General features: G+C 44.0%; 1 protein-coding gene across 9 annotated transcripts in view; it reads right to left on the minus strand.

Annotated features, from left to right (window-relative positions):
• Nucleotides 1–16,550, minus strand: part of LOC105097369 (glycogenin-2) — a 47,838-nt gene that overhangs the window by 15,685 nt on the left and 15,603 nt on the right. For 4 of the 9 annotated variants that reach the window (XM_064482636.1, XM_064482638.1, XM_064482637.1 and 1 more), the window contains exons 8-11: nucleotides 15,192–15,398; nucleotides 8,786–8,890; nucleotides 7,897–8,004; nucleotides 1,370–5,294 (exon numbers count right to left, since the gene is read on the minus strand). In XM_064482636.1, coding sequence (XP_064338706.1) covers nucleotides 5,133–5,294; nucleotides 7,897–8,004; nucleotides 8,786–8,890; nucleotides 15,192–15,398 — 582 coding nt within the window. In that variant the 3' untranslated portion in view covers nucleotides 1,370–5,132. Of the gene's footprint in view, nucleotides 1–1,369; nucleotides 5,295–7,896; nucleotides 8,005–8,785; nucleotides 8,891–15,191; nucleotides 15,399–16,550 lie in introns of those variants that run through there. The other 5 variants (XR_010379288.1, XM_064482633.1, XM_064482634.1 and 2 more) reach the window with 5 other exon arrangements.

Here is a 16,550-nt window from a genome sequence, read left to right on the forward strand (position 1 = left end):
TCCTCAGCTGCCCCTTTATCTCTGGATGGCCGCCGACGTGGGCTCACCACACATTCTTCATCCTGCTGATGCCATCTGGGCGAGTTCTGGTGGCCGGAACACAGACGCCCGACTGGGAAACAGGACCCCGTGCCATCGGCAAGGAAACCCCAAACGCTTCCTCACCGCACTGAGAATATCCAGTGTTCCAATCAGCCCGTGTCAGAGGTCAGCCTGCCCGACATAAACGGTCAGATGCTAGGTAGGGAAGCAGGGGCCGCCTCCCTGTAGGGGGCCAAGGAGAGACACCAAGCAGACATCAGCTTGGGGGTGAAGGTGCCAGCCATGGGAAAGGAAAGCAAGGATGGCGACGCAGGTGCGGTGCTGACAGGGGACCACAGGTAGCAGCCAGCCCTCCGAGACCGCTTGCAGGACTGCCCCCCTGCCAGACTCACAAAGCCACCAGAGACTCCCTAAGCAGGAGACCTGGTGTCTGTGATACCCTGTGAGGTCTAGTCAAGGACGCGATGCCCCAGCGGGCTTCTTTACCAGCCACCCATAACCAGCTCCCTGCCCCCCACGCGAAAAGAACACCCACAAACAAGCCTGGCTCTTTCCAGACGCTCTGCAGACTCTCTGCTCTAAATTCTGGGAAGCCTTTGTTCCTTCACTCCGACTGCAACCGCAGAAGAAACCCACTCGAATGCAAAAACAAATTCAACGTCTGTGTTCTCCTTGGATGGAGGCCAGGGAAACCCAGTCATGAGGGCTGCGTCAGGCCAGGAGCCAGTAAGGAAGAGAGGAATCCAAGAAAGAGATGATGGTGTACATCCCGCCGGGCAAAGAGTCTCTTGCTGATGAGATGGTACTGAACTTCTGTGGGGAAGTAAATTTTGTGTAACCCAGAAATGCCAGGGGAGCCTCAAATATTTCAGAGGGGTCTATAGTGTATTCCCAGATGATCTGATTATATTAAACATACTGATTCTTTCTGTTCATCATCTTGGTTAACAATCCGTGCTGTCTTCAAGATACCACTGGTATATTTTTTGGCTCCTGAACTTAAAAGAAGATGTGTTTCTGCTACAAACACCCCAATATTCACAGCAGCACTATTTACAATAGCCAAGACGGTGAAACAACCTAAATGTCCATCCACAGATGACTGGATAAAGACATTCTGTTATATTTATACAATGGAATACTACTCAGCCGTAAAAAAGAGTGAAATTATGCCACTGGCAGCAACATGGATGGACCCAGAGATCGTCATACTAAGTGAAGTCAGTCAGACACAGAAAGACAAATATCACATAATATCACTTATATGTGGAATCTTAAAAAATGGGGCATTATAAACTCATCTACAAAACAGAAACAGACGCGCAGACGTAGTGAACAACCATGTTTACTGGTGGAAAGGGGTGGGAAGGGATAAATTTGGGAGTAGAGATTTGCAGATGTTAGCCACTCTATATAAAAATAGATTAAAAACAAAGTTCTTCTGCACAGCACAGGGAACTATATTCAGTATGTTATAATAACTTTTAATGAAAAAGAAGATGAAAACAAATATATGTATGTATATGCATGACTGGGACACTGTGCACCAAAAATTGACACACTGTAACTGACTGTACTTCAATTTAAAGAAAGAAAAAGAGGATGTGTTTTATCTGCAAAATATATTTCACGTCCTAGGTCTAATTTGGCGCTGCAGCAAAGTCTTTCAACAGATGTGGTCTGTGCCAAGAAAATATTCCAGTTTTGTTTCTCAGAATGATGGGAAGACTTGGTGTATGAAACATCCAGTTTCCAAGCATAAGGCACTAAGAACAAATTGCACTGTGTGCTAGAGAGTAGAGAGCTAGGAACTCAGAAAGGAGAACTCATCTACCTTTCCCAAGTCAGGTGTCATAGCTACAGGAAACTCCATTTTCCTCCAACGAGTTGGCAATTCCAAACCAAAACTCGTTAGCACTGGGACAACCCATGCGCGTTCCAGCCCCAGACGGCGGCGGTGTCAGCGGGTTCAGACCAAGCCACTTGGAGGAACAAAAATGTCGTATTGCGCTCATCTAAATCTACACATCTTAATCCACCTGACCGCGTCAGCACATACGGAAACGTGTTTTCTCCCCATGCCATCTCATCCTGGCCAAGAATAACTGGTACTATTTCTAGAACAATTAAATTAAAAAAAATGCTTTCTGTGTACCAAAACATTAGTGATAGTATAGGTCGAATCATCTCTCTCAGGGATTCGACTTAGATAATTCTGTACTCATTACACAGCATGGGCTCTGGGACTGGGATTCTGCAGGAAATAACACAGGATTGTACCTTTTTGAGGGGTGCTATTTAGAAGTCCTTAAAATGTTCTTGAAGGTTCTCCTATGTTTCCATGTATTGACTGAGGACATGTCACACTGACTGCCATTTAGAGAGAACTCAACAACCATGTGGATGGGGAGATGGATGGAAGGATGGGTGGATGGGTGGATGGACGGGTGAATGGATGGATGGGTGAATGGATGGAGGGATGATGGATGAGTGGGTGGATAGGTGGGTGGGTGGAGGGGTGGACAGATGGATGGGTGGATGAATGAGTGGATGGGTGAGTGGATGGATGGGTGGATGGATAGATGGATGGATGGAAGTATGGGTGGATGAATAGGTGGATGGATGGATGGATGGACGGATGAATGGTTGGATGGATGGATGAGTGGATGGATGGGTGAATGGATGGTTGGATGGATGGATGAGTGGATGGATGGGTGAATGGATGGTTGGATGGATGGATGAGTGGATGGATGGGTGAATGGATGGATGGATGGATGGATGAGTGGATGGATGGGTGAATGGATGGTTGGATGGATGGATGAGTGGATGGATGGGTGAATGGATGGAGGGATGATGGATGAGTGGGTGGATAGGTGGGTGGGTGGATGGGTGGACAGATGGATGGGTGGATGAATGAGTGGATGGGTGAGTGGATGGATGGGTGGATGAATAGGTGGATGGATGGACGGATGAATGGTTGGATGGATGGATGAGTGGATGGACGGGTGAATGGATGGATGGGTGAATGGATGGAGGGATGATGGATGAGTGGGTGGATAGGTGGGTGGGTGGATGGGTGGACAGATGGATGGGTGGATGAATGAGTGGATGGATGGGTGGATGAATAGGTGGATGGATGGATGGATGGACGGATGAGTGGATGGATAGGTGGGTGGATGGATGGATGGATGGGGGCTGAGAAGCCAATGCTAGGAAAATGGGCAGCTTCCCTAGAAAGTCCTTATGAGATTTCCAAGGGTAAGAAGTAAATAGTTCTCCTCACTTTACTGCTACTATCAATTCTGAAAAACCCAGTGGGCCATTTAAATATACTGCAGGACAAAGGCAGCCACATTTACATAAATATTATTCTGATGGCTCAGAACACCACACGCAAACACACACCAGAAGGAGACCCCACTGCTGTTCTAAAATTTACTTGCAACGTGCGAGCCCTCGTCCCAATCTGGGGATGAACCGTAGATGCAAGACAGAAGTCCGTGTTGAGTGTACACCTTCGGCCAATGAGCCACCACCCATGCGTATGAACCCTCTTCTCCAGAGGAGCCGGAGCAGGCTCAGCTGCTCACCAGCAGTTGTGGATGTCAGTCTCAGCTTGTTGCTCACAGTCAACCCCACGGCACACAGCACCAATGTTGTTTCCCCAGAACAAGTGTACGGGATTACCCTGATGGCTGGTGACCATCTCAGCAACCTGCCAATGGCTATGTCCCTATGGCTATTTCCAGTTAGACCCTGAAGCATCCTGTGTGCGAAACCAAGCATGACTGTAGATCGTTAACCACCCACACACCCAGAGACAAAGCCTCCCCGGTCGCTCACACTTCGCACAAGCTAAGGCCACAAGTGACGTCGTAAGCTCACCCAGATCCCCTGACCCAGAGGGCTAAACCGCTCGGGGGTGAACAGTGGGAGCAGACACGTCGAATGAAGCTTAAACACAGCCCTCTCCCCTTCTTCCAAACCTGTGTCCACTCATGAGTTTCAACAGGACATGTACGATCAATAAACCGTCCAAACGTTTCCAAGCCGCATTTCTTGTCTTCAGTACAGCAACGGACATCTGGCTTTAATCATCCTTGTGGCGGCCATGCACGGGGAGACCCCGTGAGAGGTTCCACCATACCGCGTTAACTCACAGACCTGGGATACGTCTGAAGCTGACGCTTTCTCCTGGAATAAAGCATCCAGAGTCACAAATTGAGAACTGTCCCAAAATAACTGAGTTGAAATGGCTTGGGGGAACGCAGTCACTCCATCTGTTATCTTGAAGTGAGGTAGCGAGACCCAGTAAAGGGCAGTCCCGAGTCCTGGACCTCGAATGCAGCTGCCTCTAGACAAGGAGCCTCTCCAGATCCTGTGACCGCAAGCACGTGGTCACCAGACATCACTCACTGTCAACCCTTGGTTCTTCTAAACCAGTAGGTAAACCAGTTCTGAAGAGGTTACCTCTCCCAGGTCAGTTAGAATCTTCCTTCCAAACACCTCTGGCAGGTCCAAAAGGGGGAGTCCATCACTGCTGGGTTATGTGGAAGAGAAACCACAGCCATGGTGTTTCTCCGCCATGAGTTGCAAAGTCTAAACCAGAGTCACGCTCAAGATGTCTGAACATCTACTTAGTCTTAAAGGAAAGAACATTTCATTCTGGACGGTTCCCAGGGGGCTAAATGCACAGACGAGTGTTATGAGCTTTGGGACATACGTTCTGCAGAGACATCTAACCCTCCATAGGATACATATTGTAGACTCTGTCGCAGGAAGCATCCCTGAGCTCCTTCGAGCAAGACCAGAGACTCTTACCTGGAGTCGACCAGAAGTTTATTTCTGCTCCCTTCTGCGGACAAGATGTAAAGAGAAGAGACTTCCCAGGGAAGCCAGGAGACACAGGTGGCTGGGATCCCATGGGACTTCAAGCTGGGTTTCTGATGGACCATGTTATATAGGTGAGGCACTCAACTTGGTCAATCGTCAATAGAGGCACACTGTTGGAGAGCCTTTCCCTTTGGAAGGGCTCGAGGTGTTTATGGAACAGGACCACACAACAGAACATGGTGTGACCACATACCACCTCACTGCAAAAAGCGATCCAGCTTCTCCTGAATGCGGGCAAAGGCGTCCTTCCCCATGTAATCGATGCGTCCCTCCTCCCACTTCCTCCGCTGCTCCTCGGGACTAAGCACCTTGACTTTTTCTTCGATGGAAATCTCAGACACAGAGATGGCCAGGTCCACCTAGGGGAGACAAGTCCACAGGAGATGGTTTTAGAAACTGTCGTCACAGAGGACTGGATAAAGAAGTTGTGGTATATTTATACAATGGAATACTACTCAGTCATAAAAAAGAATGGACTATTGCCAACTGCAGCAACATGGACAGACCTGGAGGTTATCATACTAAGTGAAGTAAATCATAACAGAGAAAGACAAATATCATATAATTTCTCTTATGTGGAATCTTAAAAAAAACACAAATGAATGTATTTACAAAACAGAAACAGACTCACAGACACCGAATACAGACTTATGGTTACTAGAGGGGAAAAGAGGTGGGAAGGGATAAATTGGGAATTCAAGATTTGCAGATACTAACTACCATATATAAAATAGATAAACAACAAGGTCCTTCTGTATAGTACAGGGAACTATAATCAATATCTTGTAGGAACTTACAATGAAAAAGAATATGAAAAGGAATTTATGTATGTATGTGTGTGACTGGAACATGATGCTGTGCACCGGAAATTGACATTACACTGTAAACTGACTCTACCTCAATTAAAAAAAAAAAAAAAGAAGAAGAAGACATTATCATCAAAGGTTGAAAGCCAGCCCGGGCACCCACCCGGCTCAGCAATCTGTTCTACAGATGAACCTCACTGCTCAGGGGGACAATGCCAACTGTTAGAACTTTGCTTTTGAACCAAACACATGCTGAATCGAGTAGAACCTTCCGACGAGAAGATGCTTCTCTGGCCTGAGATTTTTGAAATTTTATAAATTATAGTTGTATCTGTGGCCACTAGTCCCTGAGATGTGTTTTAACGTCTGGCCACATACTTTTTTAACGTCACACACATACTTACACGATTGACTTAACAGTCCCACCCCCCCAGAAAAGCTGTCTCGCCGTAGGTGAGCCAACCATGTGGAACAAAGGAAACGTTCTCCTCACATAAATAAAGCCTAGGATGTTTTGGACTGCCTGCCAAGACCACTTGAAATCACAATTTCAATATATTTTTTTTCCCCTTGCCATGGCAGGATTTCCATCCTCTTAGGGAATACGTGTAAGAGAATATATAAATATAGAAACGTGTAAACACACACACACACCCCCCTGACTTTTGGTTGGCACTGAAACAGATCAACAAAAATAAGAGAGACATTTGCTTTAAACATTCTTTAACAAAAATTAGAAAAAGACTTTAAAAAATATGCACGTGGTGATAATAATTATATATATTTATAATTAATAATATATATTTGTAATTAACATAATATATAGTATATTTGTAATTAGTAATATATATTATTTATAATATAAGATGTATTATTTATAACTAATAGTATATATTATATTTATAATAATATACACTATATAGTAGTTATAATTATCAATACATAATACATTTATAACTAATACAATATATTATTTATAATTAATATGTGTTATTTATAATATATATATTTATAATGTAATATATAATATAATTATAATTTATAATATATATTTATAATAATATATAATAGTTATAATTTATAATATATATTTAGAATTAATATATAATATAGTTATAATTTATAATATATGTATTATTATCAATCAATTATAATTAGTAATATATTATATTTATAATTATATATAGAGAGAGAGAGACAGAGGAGGGCACTGAAGCTGAAACAGGTGCCACCCAGATGCTGGATGGGTGAGAAAGGGATCTCGGACATCCAGTCTCCAGAACTATGAGAAGTAACGTGTCTCCTGTTCATCCAGACTATGGTATTTTTGTTACAGCAACCCACGCTGACTAAGACACAAGTCAGCATTCAATTTCTTGTCATGAGCCGTAATGGGAAAGAAATCGAAAAAATATCTATGTCTGTCTGGATATAGATAACTGAATCTCTCTGCTGTACACCAGAAACTAACATTGTAAACTGACAACACGTCAATGAAAAAAAAAATTAGACTTAAAAACAGACACAATACAAAAAATCAACAGTAATTTTCATCATAAGCCCCACACTCAGCTCTAGAGGTATTTTTGCTAGGAAAGATCAAAAGGTGTCATTAGATCATTGTGAGAGAAAAAACATTAGCCATCGCCTTCATTAACTGCATCATCGGAGAGTCTAAAGTTTAAGAGCAGAGTATCTGTTACGAGGAAGTGTCAGAAGAATGCATCTCTCCTTTCCTTCAAGAAGAAATCACTGCATGCTCGATTTGGATCAAAGCGTTCCCCGGCCCACCAAATTTCCCAGCTATTAGGGCCTTCTTTTTAGACCCGCCGTGCACTAGCGTCCAAGCTCACGCTGCGAGAAAACATCGCACAGCCTCTCAGCTTCAATTACTGTTTGCAGATCAGCTTTGCAAGAGAGAAGGGGCCATGATTATCAGAGCTGAGGACAGCAGGGGAAAAAAGTGGACCAACCACCCAAGGCAAACAGCAGAGAGAAGACGGGTGGATCTAAGGCAGCAGGAGAGGCAGACGGCCTCTCGTCTCATCAAGTGAGGCTGCAATTGGAGGTAACGGCCGGTGCGCGGTACAGCCAGCCCCAGGGATATCAGAGAGCATGCAAGAGAGCTGGATGAGGCAAACGGTTCGGACACCACCTCCAAAGCGTCCGGAGGACTGGGGTCCCTGGTGGCATCCACAGGGCGTTCTGGGCTTGCTTCCAAGGGTTCCTCACGTGGGCCACCTTCTGCTTTATCCGCGGGCGGCTAGAAAGATAACCATTCCATCGTTAGTCTGCAGTGGGCTTCAGAGAACGGCAGTCTTACCCAAAATGACAGAGAACTCTTTTCCCTGCAGAAAACAAGGTGGAAGGAATGGCTGGTGCTAACTCAGCAGCCCACTGAGTATGTTCCAGCACTCCTCCCTTCTCCCCGGCCGCCCAGCCTTTCCTGCCTGAGATGAGAGGCCAACAGTTCTTATGCAAGGTACCAAAGTCACCTTGTCAGAGAGGGGTTCGATTAGTTTATCCCCGATGTCTACGGAAGCATTGAACTCAGACGGTCTCTCATTGAGTTAAAGAGTCCACCTGGGTTCACTCTTTTGTGGACATATGTTAACAAAAGCCTGGATTCATGAGGGTCAATTTAGAGGAAAAAAAGGGAAAATCATAATCCTTGAATACTGATTGGAAACATGGGTCCAAAGTTGTGCCATGAATTAAAAGAAAGTCAAGGGACAGATACATACTAGATGATGCTTCATTTTTTTCTTTTCTGATTCTTCCTAAAGCAAGATATAAGAGAATGACCCAGTGACCAACACAAGACTCCAGTGACGGAGGAGGGAAGGAATCTGAAGTGACAACCAGGTCTCTTCTCTAATAACTGACTCATCACAACCCAACTGGAAAAAGCATTCAGGGAAGCAATGGGATGGAGAAGGAACGCAGGGGCCATCTCCTTCGGTCGCGAGAGTGGACACAGACACGCGGAGAAACCCGCAACACGGAGAGAGAGGGGCATGCTTTAGAAACAGGACGGGGTGTACCGAGCTGGTCTGGGTCTCTGTGAGGTCTGCGAACTGAGGGGAGGCTGGTGACAAGGGGTCACACATCACTCCAGCGGAAGTCTCAGTTTCAGGCCAACCTATCATCTGTTATAAAGAAAAAAAAAAAAGCGAAAGCCAGTTAGGACAAGCAAATAACTGAAAACAACCTATCTGGGTTGTTTTGTGGTGTTTTGCCTCCATGATGCAAATACGGCTTGCCGAGGACTAGTGGCCCGGCACTGTGCCCACTGTCACTAGTTTCCACTTCCCGGACGTGGGCTCACATTCAACTCGTGTCCAGGCTCCTTGTATCTAAGCGGGACCACGGGATGAATTCTCACCCCGGATGCTGAGGACATGTGACGAGAGTCACCCTCCGACTGGGTGGTGAGGTGATGCACCCTCTTCCTACCCTCTGTCCCCACAGGTCAGGTAGAGAGCAAGCTCTTGCCCACAACCTCTTCCAGTTTCAGCGGGAATTCCACAAGACGATGAAACGCCGCAGAAAACTATCTGAGCGACTGTCTTCTTGGCTCTCCCAAGGACGGTACGTAGCTCAGACCATCTCAGGGCTTCCTTGGGAGCCTAACTCTCTCTCAAGGAGCCACCCAGGACAAGGACTTCCCTAGGAGCTGACGGAGCAGAGCGATGGAAGGCTCCTGGATCCCGGGATGACCGTGTGGAGCAGAGCACACCTTTGCCACCTTGGCTGAGCGGGACACAAACAAGATACAGACTCTTGCATATTTAGGGGCTATTTGTTACAGCAGCTGGCCCACTCTGATGAATTCAGGGTCAGGGGCCAAGCCTGTGCCCCCAGCCTGGAGTCCAGTAAAACCTAAAGGTTCCAGCAACATAACGTACAAGTGTCAGCCACAGAGAATAGAGAATGTGGACACACTTGTGTGTCCTCGCTGCAAACACACAGCAGAAATTGCGTGGTGGGCTGGGGTGACCCCTAATGTGGGCTTCTCTGCCTGACCAGCATCCTAAGTGAGTCTCCACCCTGGGAATGTAGATTCTCCAACCACAGTCCCAGAGGTTTTGAGCGAGCTGACCTGAGATGGAGGCTGGCAAAGCACAGACCCAGCTCCCGAGTCTCTGATCCCAGCTTTCCCATTCTGCAGGAAGTCCAGGTCATCCCTGTGTTAATGGAGGCACCTATTTACGCGTTCAAAGGATATTCACAGAGAGCTGGGTACGAAGAAGAAGAGTGGGCTGCCAGCATGAGCCCTGCCGTGTGCAGCTTACTGTCAGAGGACAGAGATGGACTTTCTGCAAATAACAACTAAAATGACAATCTGCAAGAAATCCTGTAAAGGAAAATGACAGAGAATCAAAAGCAGGTTTATCAAGGTCACACTGACCTTGTTGGAAGGGAAAGGACTCCTGAAGGAGTAACATCTCAAACGAAGTCTTAGAGCCGAGCAGGAGACGGGCTGAGAAAGAGAACATGCTGAGAAAAACAGAACAGCATGTGCTAATGTCCTGAGGCAGAGGTAAAGGAGAGGTAAGAAAGTGAAATAAGTTTGCTGTAAAAACTGGACAAAAGTAACCTCTCCCCAAAAGTCATTTTTGGTGAAATTCAGTAAAAAAAAAAAAAAAAAAAAAAAAAAAAAATTTAATGTAGAAGATAACCCTGTATTCATGAAGTTGCTTTCTGTTAATTCTGATTTTTCTATCTCTTAAACTTGAAAGTGGAAATTAAAATATGGGCTCTTTATTCTCAATCGTGATGGTATGTCAAATCCAAATATTAAAGTTAAGTGCTAACAATTACTCTTGGAAGCAAAAGGGTAACGTTATCCACGACATTAAAGACCAGGATAATAGCAAGCCTTTTTCACGAGGTGTTCAAGACTGATTCTTAAATTGTACTCATTAGCTTCTTAGGTATTTATTCCTTTTAATTTTCACAACAGCCCTATGAGGCGAATGGTTTGAGTCCTTCTCTTACTGGTGAAAAGTTTAATTTGCAGACAGAGATACTCATTAAACACACCAGAGGCAGTGAGTAAGAGAGACAGGGGTTTGAACACACACCTATCGGACCACCAAGCCAGCTCCAAGCCTGATACAGCCCACGTCATTACTACATCCTACACTATGGTCCACAGAACATATCATTTCCCCCTTTAGGGAAATGTTCCTAAAGGAATGATGTTCCTTTAGGGGGGAAATGATGGATGAGATAATTGCACTATTATACAAATACAAATACCATACAAATAATTTCCTTATTAAGTCAGTGTTGGAGAGTGGCAATCAGTGTTCTAGATTTGAAACCTGACAGCCTTTTTTTTTTTTTTTTTGAAAGCGCTGGATACATTACTCACTGTCTCGGAGCCCTAAACTCTTTAATAATACATAGCATAGCCATCTGCTGTAATTGACAAGTGGAGCGATTAGCCTGGCGAACAGACAGTGCCAGAAGGTTTGAGTCATCTCGGAAAGATTCGTTTCAAATCGGATTAGGGAACACACCAATTCTGTCACCTTAATTTCTCTCCGCAAAGAACAGATAAATAAATTCTGTGTGGGCTGTCGTGACATGTTATCCTTCCCTGGAAGTGATTTAACTCCGGGTTATCGATTTGATAAGAAATGATAAAATAAGACGACGTTTCCGTTGGTCTTATGCAGATAAGTTAGACACTTACAAATTTAACTTAAGCAGGAAAAGAAGTTACGTCGACTCATGCTAATCTATCTGAACAAGACCACAGGTTTATTTAAAAATAATGACCATAAATGACTGAAATACAAACTGAAAAGGATATAATAAATATTCCCCATACTCTTCGTAGCAACAAATAGGGACTTCCTTCTTTACGTGTGCAGAAAGCCAGGAGGGAATTCTGAGACAAGGATTTAATAATACCACGGTGCAAAGCCAGCCTTTCAGAAAGTTGTTGGCAGGCTTGCCAACACACCTGTGTACAACGCGACTTTCACAAACAGCATTTATTTTTGTCCTTAGATGATCAGTGTTTCACCGATTCATACCCTTAACGAGCTGCCGGAAGCTTGGGTCACCTTGAAGAGAGAGACTCTGGGACTGGAAACAATTCATAGGGTTCTTGGCTCAAAGGACGGGGGGGGGGGGGCGCTGAAGGGTGCAGAGTAGCTTAGGAATCAAAGTACTTTCAGTCTAGACTGATGAAAACAGAGGACATCGTAAAGGCAGATGACGCAGGGAATGGGTACCCCCCAGACAGATACAGGATGCTCACAGACACAACCTGAGCAGAGACAGTTAGAACAAAAAGAAGACGCACTCCTTAGCATCATGCGCTACAACCTCGTGAAAGTTAACTGCTCCTGGAGGTGTTGAAAGCTAAAAACATAAATACAGAAATCTGCTCGAGAACCAAAGAGGGATTTTTTCCACTTTCAGCAATGGGTAAAACTACTTACTTGCCAGTAAATTTCATGCCGAAAAGAACTCAAAAGACTGGACGCCCCCAAAATGCATATATGTATAATATGTGTATAATGCATACATCTAGCATCGTATTTCACCTCCAGGCAACTAAGAGGTTATAGCTGAGGGGAGAGCAGACGTTTTGGCAGTCCTATGAGGCTGAGGAGTCCGTAATTGATGAGGTATCCAGGAGGGACCCGCTAAACACCGCAAGAGACTCCTTTCACCGGGGATTCTACTGAAATGAGAATCAGAAAAAGACCAGCTCTCACGAATACTGAAGCTCAATTTCACTCCAAATTGACCTCTAATAGGGTGTGGGCAAGCCACCTGCCCCCCCCCCCAAAAAAAACCCCACAAGAAATGCTCTCTGGATATGATAATAGGATTCAGAGCCTCAAATTATCCCCACAGTGCTTCCATATACAATGTCTTGCAGTCCATCAAAAATTAACCAGCATGTGGCAAGACAAGACCATATGACTGAAAACCAAGAGGAAACAAAGTCAAAGCACAAAAACAGATCCACGTGAAATGCAGACGTATGATTTCTGTAGACTACAGCTGAATATGAGAAATACTTTAAATAAAGGGACAAGTTGAACATATTCAAGGGAGTACTGAAAACCCCCTCTTAAACATTTGATGTTTATTTGAACTAAAAATACAGTAACTGAAATAAAGCAGGCAGGATGTAGGTCTAATCTAACAACTGATTAGACGCAGCCGAAGAGAAGATTGGTTAAGTGGAAAACAGGCCCGTAGACTGAAGCACGGGAAGACAGATGGGAGAAGTATGTCCCAGATAAAGGCACAAGATGAAATTCCTACTGTTGATGTAACTGGAATCACAAACGTTTAGGGGAGGAGGAGGAGGGGGGAGACAGAGAAAGGGCAGAAGGGACAATTTCAAGAAGAGCTACAAACCCCAAGTAGGTTACATACAAACAATAAAAACCCAGAGTCATTATGAGAAAACCGATAAAAACCATAGCCCAAGAGAAAAAAAAATCTTAAAAGCAGCCAGACCAGAAGACACATTACTTTCTGACGTATACACGTGAGGCTGGAAGATGAATTCCTGGAGAAATAAAGGAAGTCAGAAGATTTTGAAATATCTTCCTGCTTATCATTGTAAGATAATTGCCTAGTGAGCATTCTATACCCTTGGTGGGAATGTAAATTGGTGCAGCCACTATGGAAAATAATATGGAGGCTCCTTAAAAAAGTAAAAATTGAGTTACTATATGATTAAATGATCCCACTCGTGGGTATGTATCTGCCTAAAACTCTAGTTTGAAAGATACATGCACCCCAATGTTCATAGCAGCACTATTTACAATAGCCAAGACATGGAAGCAACCCAAGTGCCCATCAGTAGATGACTGGTTTAGGAAAATGTGGTATATATACACAATGGAATAGTACTCAGCCATAAAAAAGAATGAAATAATGCCATCTGCAACAACATGGATGTACCTGGAGATCGTCATTCTAAGTAAAGTATGCCAGACAGAGAAAGACAAATGTCATATGACATCATTTATATGTGGAATCTAAAAGAAAATGATACAAATGAGCTTATTTATAAAACAGAAATAGACTCACAGACATAGAAAACAAACTTGTGGTTACCAAAGGGGAAAGTGGGGGAGGGATAAATTGGGAGTTTGGCATTAACATGTATGCAGAACTATATATAAAATAGATAACCAACAAGGTCCTACTGTGCAGCACAGGGAACTATATTCAATATCCTGTAATAACCTATAATGGATAAGAATCTGAAAATGAATATATACATATATATATAATATATATATATGTATCTATCTCTTCATCATTGTGTCATACACCCAAAAGTAACACAGTATTGTAAATCAACTACACTTCAATAAAAAACAGGATTCCATACCCAGTGAAATATGGTCCAAAATGAAGGCAAAATGAAGGCATTTTCAGATACCTGCACTGAGGGAATTTAATAACCCTGAACTGAAATATATAATAAAGAGAGTTCTATGAGAAGAAAAAAATTATTACTGATAGAAAAATGAAACAAGGGGTGAACATAAGATGAAATGATACCTCTGCCTGGGAAGAATGGCTACAGTATTAAAATGCATGGTAACAACACAAAACATGGGAAGGAGATGAAGGGAGGGAAAGTTCTCTGGGGTTCTTCTGTTGCCAGAAAGTATCAAAAAATCCTCCATTTATCACATTATAACAAGTGAGGAGTGAAAACTGGAATCTCCAGGTAACCATTGAAAAAATAATCCAAGCAATGCAAAATGGATGTGTAAGACAGAGAGTAACTAAAAGTTAATCCAACGGAAGACAAAAAAGGAGAGAGAAAATGATGCTTTTTTTTTAAGGTTTTTAAATTTTTTAATTTCTTTTTTGAGGGGAAAGTTATTAGGTTTGCTTGTTTATTTTTTAATGGAGGGACTGGGGATTGAGCCCAGGACCTTGTGCACGCAAGCAAGGCATGCACTCTACCACTGAGCTGTCCCCAACCCCACCTCGAAAAAGATTCTTAAAACAGATGATAAGATTTAAACATAAATACACCAGTAATTCTACTAACCAAAACAAAGTTTTAAGGCAATAAACTTTAGGTAACATGGTACATCTTTTATTGGGTTTGCTGTGATGTGTAATGTACCAATTCTCTATTATTGTCTTTCTTTTTGGCAGGGGGGTAGGTAATTAGGGTTTATTATTTATTTTTGGAGGAGGTCCTGGGGACTGAACCCAGGACCATGTGCATGCTGAGCACGTGCTCTACCATTTGAGCTACATCCTCCCTGCTAACTTAGCAATTCTCTAAATAAAGGCAGGAGGTCCTAATGCCACAGCGAACTGAGGACAGGTACCGCCCCTCCATCCTCCTCCCCAGAGGCCCAGGGAGCATCCTCTCTGCTCCATCTCACTAAGCAACCAGTGTCTGACTCTGCGTCTCAAAGTGCAGGTACTTACATCTTCTGAATGGCGTGCTCCAGGTGAAGCACAGCTCTCCTCCACCACCATGGTCCTCTCCAAAGGGTCTTCAGCAGGCCAAGGCTGCCTGGACCCCTCCGGCGAATTTGCACATGGCTCCCGGGCGCCAGGAGTGGAATCTGCACACATCCCGTCAGCAGTGGGTGCCGAATTTGCACACGGGACCCCACCGCCCGTGAGGCAAGTCTGCACAAAAGGGAGATGAACTTAGCAAGTCCTCCTTGCATCTCTTCAAGACTCCGGCCACTCTCGGGGCCGCAGGACCCACCCCACCCTCTGCGGGGCCGGTGGTCTTCAGCCCCGACATCCACATGCATTACACAGAAGCTTAACTAATGGATGCTACATAATCTATAAATATTCAGGGCCAGAGACAAGGGATCCCACACCTGGGGGCCGACAGAGAGAGCCCCAGGGGCCCTGGGACTCCTGGCGATGAGACAAAGATAGCTTTGATAAAACACAAGTGGATAAAGGTGGTGCTGCTCCTGGCGAGAAGGACCACACGGCGCAGGCCCTCCAGACTGCTCTCGAAGTCCGGTTTCTCGGAACCATCTGACTCAAAGCCTTACTTCCTTCCTCTACAACCAATACCTAGCAAGCGGCTTGGCAGAAGAGAGGGGCAACTTGACATCCACGACATGAATCCTTATAAACTCCTGTTCACTCGTGGGCAACGATCAGAAAAAGTTTTAGTCCTGCTCATTGAAAAGTAGCACCCAGCTCCACCAAAGAAAACCCATAGCCAACACTCAAATAGGAATTCTTTTCAAGGGCCCAAGGCATGCATTTGCTGACACTGGACTCCACTGTAGCAATAAATTATACCTAGAAAAAAACCGACCATGAAATAGTTTCCTGGTATCTAATTTTAGAAGGTCCTTTGCTGTGGAAGCAAACTAAATATCCATCGACACATGACTAGATAAAGAAGATGTGGTGTATTTATACAAAGGAATACTACTCAGCCATGAAAAAGAATGAAATAATGACATTTGCAACAAAAGGGATGGACCTGGAGATAGTCATACTAAGTGAGGTTAGTCAGACAGAGAAAGAGAAATATCACTTATATGTGGAGTCTTAAAAAAAATGAGACAAATGAACTTATTTACAAAACAGAAACAGACTCACAGACACAGAAAATAACTTATGGTTACCAAAGGGGAAAGAAGGGGAGGGATAAATTAGGAGTTTGGGATTTGTATACAGAATAGATACACAAGATCCTACTGTACTGCACAGGGAACTATATTGAACACATTGTAATAACATAATAGGAAAGAATCTGAAAAAGAAAGTATATTTATTTATTTATAACTGAATCACTATGCTGTA

The sequence above is a fragment of the Camelus dromedarius genome, chromosome X (genome assembly GCF_036321535.1).
Source record: "Camelus dromedarius isolate mCamDro1 chromosome X, mCamDro1.pat, whole genome shotgun sequence".
Classification (NCBI taxonomy): Eukaryota; Metazoa; Chordata; class Mammalia; order Artiodactyla; family Camelidae; genus Camelus; species Camelus dromedarius.